The 11250-nt window shown below is 41.6% G+C and overlaps 1 protein-coding gene across 1 annotated transcript in view; it reads right to left on the reverse strand.

Moving 5' to 3' along the window:
• flt4 (fms related tyrosine kinase 4) overlaps window positions 1-8256 on the reverse strand; it is a 50844-nt gene extending 42588 nt beyond the window's left edge. Inside the window, exon 1 of the mRNA XM_022751710.1 lies at window positions 7908-8256. Coding sequence (XP_022607431.1) covers window positions 7908-7965 — 58 coding nt within the window. The 5' untranslated portion in view covers window positions 7966-8256. The remainder of the gene's footprint in view (window positions 1-7907) is intronic.
• Window positions 8257-11250: the final 2994 nt, after the last annotated feature.

An 11250-nucleotide genomic window follows, 5' to 3' on the forward strand; every position in this document is an offset into this window, starting at 1 on the left:
AAACAGACTTGAATGAGACAGCAACTGTAATTACTGGAACTGCAAAGAGCAAAACTGTAAGTTTTTAAGGTCGAAGAGCAACATGTAGGTGACAGTACATCTACACAGTTATTTCAGTGCCACAGTAGTTGGCAAAGGGCCAAGGCTGAAGCACTCTGAAATAGAAACACCCTGTATGTCCGGCAAGTGACAGGAGGCCAGGCAGGCCACGGAGCAGACCTGCTCTCTGGATGTGGAGTCAGCCGGCCTCAGGCTACAATATTCTCCCTCTCTCCCTCTCTCTCTGAGAGAAATAAATTCCGCTTCCTCTGTCATCTGGAGACAAGGCCGGGCCAAAGCCAGGCGACGGACTGACTGGCAGCCCAGCTTTGATTTCATTGTTACCATGGAGGAGGATGACATCCCTGTCCTCTCCACTAGTGGAGGAGTTAGGCCTTTCCAACATCCTGCCAGAGGAGGGGTACAAAATTAAGGATGCGGCAACAAGCCATCTGGGCCTGCTTCCTATGTTTTAAAACCTCTGTCCCTGACTAAATCTTCCTGTACCTGCCTCACAGGCACACCGGACAACTCAAGCGCTTCCTGTGTGGCGAACCATTTTTTGCATGTCATCATTTTTATCATTGAGAAATTATTTCCTCTGCTGAGAAAGGAACCGAGCATATTCTGTTTAATGCTTTGTCCCAGCTCCTGGTGATGACATTTCTGTTGGGGAGCATCTAAAAAATGTTTTTGAATACAAGCAAGTGCCAAAGATTAGCACAATCCAGGCCTGCTGCGATGGCTTGCACGCTCCTAAAACTCACGCTGTGACTGTTCAGAGGCCAAACTTTGAGGAGCCCCATTACTGTGCTTGTTACCTAATTCCTGGAGATTTGGGTCATAAACAAGTCTCTGTTGCGATGTCAGATGTCGCAGTGAGCTAAATCACTACGGCAGCTGCTGTAAAAAACAAGGTCAGAGTATGGAGTGCAGGGTCAACAATTAAGGTGCCGAATGCCTAAAGGGAGGGAAGCTAGTAATTTCCTCAGGGTTTGCCATTGGACTCTTTCCCATGAACCTTCAGCAGCCTCCAATGGCATGGCAAGAGGTATGAGTGACCAACATGGACTTTCAACACACAGCTGGCTGACACTGAGCAGCAATTTGAGCGTAATAGTGATGGTGGCTCTCGTTAATCTGATAAGTGCTCTAACTGATGCTTGTTTCTAAGCAACGCAAGCTCTTTGGTGTGTTGTAATATCCTCGTAACAGCCACCATGTCTCAGGATCCAGTTTCTGGCTTCACACCGTGTGGAGAGTGATCAACCAATAAAGGAAAGAGACGCCACAATGTAATTCCCCTTCAGTGTCTGACTGCACTAGAGTACTACTACTTACAATAAATGTCTATTTGCTGGCTTTTACAGCTGCTGGATCTCATAATTAGCCTTTCATTAGCACATAAACCAAGATAAGTGTTTGTAGCTGTAAATTAAAAACCACTAATTATTCTGGACTCTCTAAATATGGTGATACACCAATCTCTCCAATGTAATTGTAGTACCTCGCCAAGATTTAAGATGAACAGAAAATTGTGCAGCAGTCCGTCATGATCATCTTTGGTCTCAATTAACAGCGGAAGCAATATATCATTTATTTCATCTCCCAGGTAAAAGCACTTATATGTTTAATTGTGCACACTCAGAGTCAATGCTCAGTGAGTGAAGCTCGGATGAGAGAGGAATTGAAATTAATTTTGTCTTTGTGCTCTGCTGGCTGCAATATGAAACTCAGGTCTGCATGAACTTGATGGAAAGGACAGAGAAAGAGGGGAAAAAAATATTTTTTTTATTTTAAGAATGAAGAAAAAGAGAAATGTGCATTGTCAGAGCAAAAAGGGGAGTTTGCTGTGGCTAACATTTCTTTTGCACCGTCAGGACACTGAAAATGACCATGAAGAGAAGAGTCTGAATGGACACCTTTAAGAGAGTCTCTTTCATAACTCATCCTTTAACAGGCAAGTCAGACTTTGACAGTGAAAGACAACAATCCCATAGATTCTAAAAGGACTGAGAAGCTGTTATGTGCTAGATTGAGAGGGCAATAATTGTACCAACCCCTACTTGTCCTTTGTGGTTGTAGGTCAAGCAATGAAAGGACCATTTAGAAAGCTCTGCCATTATAACAAGACTAAAGCTGCCAGTGTGATTCATCAGGACTGTTTGTCGGATGGATGAGCAGCTTCGTAACCCCCTCCCCTTACATTTTTACAACATCAGAATTGAAGGGGTGGTTATGTGAAGTAATTTCCATAACTTTCCGAAATTAACAATCTGACATTCACGCCCATTTCACACCGCGATTGGCCAGCTATGCAGAGGTGAGAAAGGAGCCGGGGTTTGAGCTTCTCTCTCAGGTTTCCTTTTTCTTTCTTTATGCAACTATTCCTGTGTGAGTCAACGCTATGAACGACCTTCAGGAGAGACTGTCAGCATCTTTCTCCCCATATTTAAATGACCTCGCATCTCCTCCTTCTCTTTGATGAGTGTGGTTGTTTGCAGCTGTAAATGCTCAGGTCAGTGATAGTCATAAACCAAAATGTTGTTGATGTAACTCTAGTGCTAGAGTAAAAATAAAGTGACCAAAGTTATTTTAATTCATCCTGAGGGCTGTACCTCATTTCATGGCACAACATCCATTTGCAGTTTATCTGATAGCCATCAAGATATTTAACTGAAAGCCATAAATGTAGAGCAAAGATCCAGGGACCACAAAAAGTGGTAGATTCAAACCCCTTGGGATCATGAACATATGTACAAAATTTAATGGAAATCCATCCAGCGGTTATTGAGACATTTCAGTCTGGACCAAAGTGGTGAACAGACTGATTGACATTGCAATCTATAGAACCATGCTGCAAGTGTGGCTCAAAACTGGGCACAGAAAACATGGAGGGGTCAAAAATCTAAAAACAAAAATACCGCAGATGGTTTTCATCAACTATCTAACACCAACTTTGACTCGTATTTGGCTTCTGCCGCAGATTCCTGGTGTTGAAAGAGCTTATCTCTCAGCTCTTGCCATATTTGGGGTGATGGTTCTTTAACATGATGAGAAAGTGAGTGACCAGACATTGAAATGCCCAAGAGGCCTCACTACTCCATGCCAGTGATGAGTGAAGCACCGGGCTCCCTATTTATTTGGACTTTACTGCAGACAGCTTCCCACATGGAGCAGCAGCAGCAGCAACATTCCTCCCTCATCCGAGCTGCTCTCCAGCTGATAGAACAAGATACTCAAGGACAGACACCGAGGGTCCGCTCCTTGGAGTCCTGAGGTTGAATCCTGAGATCAGCACTGAGAATAGGGGGCTATTGTTGGCTAAAACAACTCAACCTCTATAAGTGGACGACAAGAATAATACCCAAAGTTGAGAGTCAGATTTCTGGGATGATCTGATCAAGCAGAGGTATGCGTACAGAAAACACTCTGCTAAAAGCAATATCAACACTATTCACCCAAGACCTAGGGTAAGCCAAAGATCATTCAGCTCTAGAGCTCAGCTTTAGAAAAAAAAAAAAGATTCACTGCTTTCATATGTGGCTTCTTTGACCTGGAATGTTTTAACAGCTAATTATGATTCAACAAAAACAAGAAAATTATGAGGAGATGAATCAATCAGTCATTCACAATTCAAATCAATAGTATCCTATACCAGAGAAGCTGGGCCAAGATGTCTTTTTCAAATGAGACAGAAATTCTGTAGCTGTGTAATAAATGTTTTGGAAACACCATAATTCAAACCAGAGACAGAGCGTGACAGGAAGATGGTAGAAAATAGCTTGGGGTGAAATCTTGAATCTCCCTAAATGCAATGACTTCTGGACTGGCAAGTCTACAATCCACTCTCCCTCAGTCTTCCCCTCTGATCATAAAAATGGGAAGCCACTGCTCTCATCATACTTGCATCAGTCTCCAACTTGGAAGTGTCATTTAAATGCCATTTGTTGGGGGGGGGCGAGACTGAAGACAAATCAGACAAATTTTAGGTATTATTTTAGGGATGACATATTATTTAGTAATACATATTTAGTAATAGTATGTTCTATAACAAGACTTTTAAAATGCCTAAGTTATTCAACAAAAGATCTTTAATGTCAGAATGCAGACAAAAGGTTAATTGCATGCACTCACTCATTATCCAGCTTATCTATCTCTGACACACACACACACACACACACACACACACACACACACATACACACAGACACACACACACACACACACACACACACACACAGACACACACACACACACAGACACACACACACACACACACGCACAAACACCTCTTTTCTCTCACCTCCCTACGTTAATGTGGCACTCTGTCTCACAGGGACATATACTGTGAGGCTGTAATTGAAAAAAGTGCATCTCTGGTAGTGGTTCTCTCTGCCTCCATGATATTGTGCTTCTACTTCATGTTTTCAGCATCAACTGAGAAAAGTGGGAGTTCAACAGATAACATCACCCGTACTCTGATGGGCACATCAGGTTTGCGTGATCACAGAAGACAGACAGAGCTTCCCACTTCCAAGACACACATTGTGGATATATGAGAAACTCATATGTGTATTTCTTGTGAGTTTTCTCTTTGTTTTGGGCTCTGCAAAAGTTTTAATAGAGCCACAAAAGTCCATATGGGCAGGTGAAAAGAGGAGAGAGGCTTCAGACTCGGTTTTCACAAAACACCATTTGTCACGCATTATAAGATCTATCATCACAGAGGATCGATAATGTTTACCGTTACTGAGAGCAGTGATTCCCCTGAAATGGATCTTATGATGCCATTAGTCCTCACTCCTCTCTGAAAAACACAGTGAGTTCATCTGTTCCTCTGAATGTATGAGACCCACCCAGCACAGCTCACAGTGATATTCATGAAAGGAGCGAGAGCCATTCCGCCAACCCTGAGGTTATGATTTGGGTAGCCATATGGTGACTGCTCCTCTCAAAAGTATCCTCTGTTCCCTTTAAGAACAGCTGTTCAACACCAATCAGACATGAACAACTCAAACATACACATTTTCAGTTGCTGAGCAAAACTGCAAATGACCTCAGCCATACTCCCAGATAATGTAGTCGATCAGATGGTCTTCTTTCAAGTATGTGATTTAAAATAGCACTATGGAAACAATGTGCTTTAAATCATTGAGCTGTCGTATTACTTTTACCTGTTTAATGGATTTTCTGGAGGCAGGTCAGACTTAGACTGAAAATAACCCAGAAGTCCTTCAAACAAGTTGGTTTGTACTGGGTGAGAGTGGCTTCACTCACCTTTCACTTGGTATACAGAAATAAAATTCCCCCCCCCCCCCTCCTCATGTCACATGTCCAGTCTAGATGAGTCAGCTCTCCTCCCACTCTGCCTCTAAAATTTTGACCTACATAGGCCTACACACACTTCAATGTAAAGCCACTCAAACCCAACATAGCAAAATCGGATTTTTCTGAGTTAAGCATAATCAATTATCAGCAGCATCTTTATCAAACACAACAACAGCATGTCTCCCCCTAGTGCTTATCTGCATGCAGACATTTACTGGGTTAGTAACTCAGTCCCAAACTTTCAATTATTTATGGGTGATGCAGGTTGGGTTTAGCTCTATTCAAAATTTTTGGGAAAATTGTTGCTTGTGACTGCAAACGGAGGGGATTTTAAGTAGTAAAGTGTAAGATTTCATGATCTTGACTCAATATAATGCATTAGTTTTGAAATAACTTATACATTATGGAGTCATGGGAGAAAATAAATATGGAAATATAAACAGGAATAAATAAAAATAATAAATTAGTGAATTAAAAATGTAGAAATATAAAGAGAAATAAATAAAAGAATAAAAGAAATGTTTTCCCCTGTTGCTTTTGCTATTCTTTGAAGGGCCAAGGTGTCAATCAACTGGCTTTGGGTGGGCTTTCCTGCCCAGGCTGAGTAGTCCATTCCTGCAAACATGAATCCTGCTTTGGCTGGAGCATTTAGCGTGGACAACAGGATGTAGGCACAGACTATTGAGATTCTCTCATGTGAATGTGGTTGAGGATTCAATCGGGTAGGGAAACATAATGGGAGAAGTAGATTTATGGAGAGATGTTCACCAAGTTCTTTTAAGACTTGCTCAGTATGTGGAGGAAACTTTTGAAACAGACTATTTTTTGAGGGTTGTGGAAGATGTCATGGAGAGTCTTGGTCAAATGTCTGCGTTGACTAACAGACATTGATGAGGTTGTGTGGTGTGATCTTACCATCCTCTGTGACATGGCGGCTGAACTGGACTGTGGACTACCTGCTGAAGTGGATGGTGAACTTAAAGCATCCATCCTGTCAGCAGTTTCCCTCAACGACTTTGAAATAGATTTCTCCATGTGAATGACCAGACAATGGACAGTGCACACATGGAGGAAGAAATCTTTTCCTACTTCTTTCCTTCCCACCCCGATTCAAACAGCAACCACATTCAAATTGAGAATGCGTAGTCCATGTCTAACTTCCTGATGTCTGTGCCTAAAGCACCTGCTAAAGCTGGATTGGGCAGATGGAGAGCCCCAAGCCAGTTGATTGTCATCTTGGCCCTTCAAGGAATAGCAAAGCCAATAAGGGAAAAGTAAAATTGGGCAAAGTGGCGAAAAAACTGTTTCTGAATCCAAAATGTCACCTGCGTCAATTAGGTTGAACTGACAAGTGGCCATGTTTCAACCTTAGGCCCTTCTATGATATTACCAGACACAAGAATTTGGGCTTTAAGACAAACACATAAGAAGCTATAAGGCAAATTGCAATTTTTATTATCGCACCACCCACTAGAGGTCAAATGGCACCAGATTTCTTGCATCTCACTCTGATGGGGTCCTAAATCCATGTGCCCAGTTTACTTTTCTTACATAAAATATGACCTTACTTCCTACTTGGCACTTGTGAGACTTGCTCTGAAGATTATCTTTGCCAATTTTAGAGAAGATTGGACAAAGTTTGTCTGAGTAGAAATGAAAAAAACTCTTCAGTCTAAAATGGAAATTCATTCCATGCATGTGCATTCAACTCAGCTTGATCCAAACAATGATACCTCATTTTTGAAAACTGGGCATAGGGTTCATTAGTTACATGCGTGAAAACACCTTCAACTATGACCTGTTGGTGGTGCTAGAGCACTTGAGGCACAGACATGAAACTTGGTGGAAAGGATCACCAGAGTCTCCCGAATCAGTGTGCCAAATTTCAAAACTTTTTAGCATATGGTTCAAGGGGCTGACATAGATTACCATGGCAGTAGAAAAAAAAAAGATGAAGAGGAAAAGATAGAAACAAGCTTCGCTGCTTGGCCCCCAAAAAGTAAAAGCAATAGTAATAAGCAGAAGTAACAGGAATAAAGCAAAAGCAATGGGTAAAAGCAAAAGCAACATGGGAAAAGCAAACGCAATGAATAGGATAAAAGCCAAAGAAATAGGTCAAGGCATTCTTAAAATTCTTTTATTTATTTCTGTTTATATTTCCACATTTTTGTGCTTAGCCTCCTTATTTACTTTAATTTACTCCTGTTTATATTCCGAATACATTTTTCTTATTCTTTTATAGATTTATTATTTTTTATGGCACTCCAGTGACTCCATAAGAAATATCCCAATCCTAATAAAACACAATTTGAAAACAAGCACGTAAAATTCTGAAACGTCAAAGTTCAGTATCCACCCAGCTTCAGTTAAAGACCTCGGCTTAACATGAATAAAACTTTGAGCCTCTAAAAATAAAAGCTCAATCAACCACGGATCAATTATTTACTTCAAGTCAGTGCAAACAGTCAGCTCGACCTCTCCCTTCATAAAAACCTGTGCGCTCAAAACTTTCAGACTCGCTGTAAAAGTCTCCTCACCTGAGGCATATGCTATTCCAATCCAAGTCCGACAGAAAAACGTAAAATCTGTCTTCATCTCCAGATCTCCGGTCCAGAAGCGCAGAAAGCTTGAGCGATGTATCTGATTTAAAAAAATGTGTTAGTTTTAACTCCGGTGGAGACAGTGGAGAGGTGGTTTGAATGACTGTCCGCGGATGGGGGAAAAACCCAGGTGAATGTCGGTCAATCGATGCCTGTCTGTACTCTGCTCACAGGGAGGACGGGGGCGAAATGCTGAGGAAAAGGGAAAAAAACGTCTTTTTTTGTCAAAACGATGCATACGGCGCTGAATGGGATTTACAATGATTTCCCTTTCCTTTGGTCGTGACCGGAGCGCATGCACACCCATCCATTCACTTCATAAAACAAGCTGGATTGGAGGGGTGTGTGTGTTGGTGGGTGTGGGGTGTGTGTCAGCGTGTGTTGGGGAGGGGGACCCCCCCTAACACCCATGACAAATTTCCTTCCTGCAAGATCCCATTCGTTTTATCCTCTGCGTTAAAGACCTATAGTAATCATATTATAGGCCCTCTACCAAAGGTTACAACACCCCTATTTTTTCAGTTTTCATTTAAGGTACAGCAGCTCAAGTCCACTAAATAACTTTACATGGCAGGAGCAGTAAACTGCCTGAGGTAGAAAAAGAGTTCAGGACACCAAAGGCTGAATAATCATTTACATTTTTGTAGAAAACAGGTTCTTTTCAGGGATTAAGAAATTGGTTAATTTTACAGCTTTCCAGCAGCAAAGAGAATAAGTGAAACCCTGAAAGTTAATGGAGGCAATTCCTACAAGTGCCCAACTTTAGAAGATCACTAACAACCCCTCTGTGTGTACAAAGGCAGTGTTGAAACAAACTGTGTTACTACACCCTCCGATGCAACATTAGGGTAATACTGTCCTGTAGGGCGTAGTTGTATAAACTGCTGACTGAATGGTGAGAAAAAGGCAAGTAACGAAGGAAGACCGACTGGTTGGTCAGGGGTTCATCCTAAAAGCCAAAACATTAGAAGCAAAGAAAGATGGAAGAGCAGCACATCTCCATACTTAAACCCCATGGAGCTGCTTTTGAATGAACTGGACACAAGGTGAAAGAAAAGCAACAAGTGCAACACATTTGTGTTGCTGAATGAGTCAGTTTTTTTTTAAATCTTTTGAAATTGCTTATTTGTTCTGTGCTTTCATTTCAGAGTACACTGAGACATTACACTATGTAAATTTCAGTACCAACTGGAAAAATGGAGATGTTGCAACACTTTTGATTGGTAGTATAAGATAATATAGGATAGTACAAAGTACAATGAGGACTTAATAAATTCAATAATGTGAGAATTTATGATGCTGTAGAAAAGCTGTGGTATTTCCATCTGTTGCGTCAGTGCAAAATTGTTTCATATTGATTTTCATTTCATGGGGTTTAAATGCCTCTTGACATCCAAATAGCTCGGCAGGTAATCCTAATATCATCAGAAGATTTATGAAACCCAGCGCAGGAATAAAGCTGTGTCATCTCAGGAAGCAAACAGGTACCACATAAAGAGCAAAGACACTCAGACTCCAGAGGAATATTAGAAGAATATTACCTCTAGTCAGCTGTATTTCGTCTGCAAAGTAATATGTCAGTGCAATTTTATCTGTTCAGTTCAAATATTTGCTATTAATTAGAGGTAGAAAAGTTATCCTGTGTGCTTAGGAACACAAATTCTTCTAGATGTTCAACAAACCGAGCAGAGGTGCCCCCGGGAGTAGCTCTCTAAGAGTCTGTAATTATTCTTGCAAAGGTTAGATGTAGTGATGCCTCCAAAATAAAACTAAACTGTGCTGAGTTTTTCCAGCCTTGTCCAAGTCCTGTTCATCCCCTCCGCCCCCACATCTGTCTATGTAACCATGCTCCTCAGGGAGTCCTCAGAGTGTGAATGAAAATCATGTACTAAGAGCACAACATGCCGATGGTGAGCTGCTATCAGAACTGTTTTATTTTACAGGGAGGGATTTGGAAAATTGAAAACTCATGTACCATATACAATCAGAAGTGAAAAGCCAAAAAGGGTACAAGGTGTGTGCACTCAGATGATTGCACACACACACACACACACACACACACACACACACACACGGACAAAGTTTTGAGTAAAGGTGTGTTTTTCATTCGTTAACTGTCTGCAGTATCTGCAGTTTCGACGGGACCTCCAATCAGACCTGTGACGGAGCCACAGAAGAACCAGCATGCCCATTTCAAGTCAACGTAATCACTCCCAGACACCTCTGCTTTCCAGCACCAGGAGTGTGACGTGAAATCAATAGCATGCTGAATCTCCACTTGGAAATTCATTACAGCGATAATAAAAACTTTGCCTTCAGAAGTGCTGAAAGCCCGTCCACCCATCAAACAGCAGCTGTTGATAAGACGTATGAGAAAAAATATTTTTTCTCAATATGATTATGTTGTTATTCTCGGTGAACCTAACGTCAGGCGTTTGTGGAATAACAGGGAGTCAGAGGATCATTTTGTGTTATTGTGGGCATGTGTCGTCCCCCCCCCCCCATATCCCTTACAGCAATCCACCTCTCTGACCTTAAAACACAATGTTGTGATTGAATGGTTGTAATTAAAATGTTCCCCTGGTGTCAGCCCCACAGCGCCCTCGGCTTCAGAGGAAAATAAACACACTAAATCGTGCTGATAGTCTAACAAAGCTTTGTCCTGGGAGTTATCAAATCTCATTACAAATATAAAACAGATAATGTCATAAACACATGAAAACACTTGAGTGGCTAATATAATAATAAACTGCACACATAAGCATTCAGACAACAGTGATAACAAACAATAGCCCTTATGCAGGATAGCATGATCGCCCCTGCTGCGTCAGATGAAAAGGTTTGAGTTTATAATCCTGCTGGCTCCTTAGAGACAACTGAGGATTCAAGGACCCGTCCTTGAAGTGCCAGCACTCTATCCGGCCCATCCTCAGAACAGGAAACACATTACAGATCCACGGGTACCTTCATAGGAAGGATGTGGAGCACGCATGCAAGCTACGCACCCTCTCGCCGAAGTTCCCACTCATGGGCCCGTGCACTACAAAAGCACTGTGCCAAACTACTTTGAAGTAGCTGTCACTGTTCAAGAGGGCTTTTTTGTTTTGTTTTGATGTGGCAGCCAAAATTTCACATCAGTTGTAGGTCACGATGGTTAACAGTCAACAGTTATGGCAGTCTCCCTGCCTAGATGAAGGAGCAGGACAGCAGCATGCTTGCATGTAAATTATTTACCAACTAATTAGCCATGAAGCTAATGCATTGTGTATGAAGATTAATC

The sequence above is a fragment of the Seriola dumerili genome, unplaced genomic scaffold (assembly GCF_002260705.1).
Source record: "Seriola dumerili isolate Sdu_G_001 unplaced genomic scaffold, Sdu_1.0 BDQW01000161.1, whole genome shotgun sequence".
Classification (NCBI taxonomy): domain Eukaryota; kingdom Metazoa; phylum Chordata; class Actinopteri; order Carangiformes; family Carangidae; genus Seriola; species Seriola dumerili.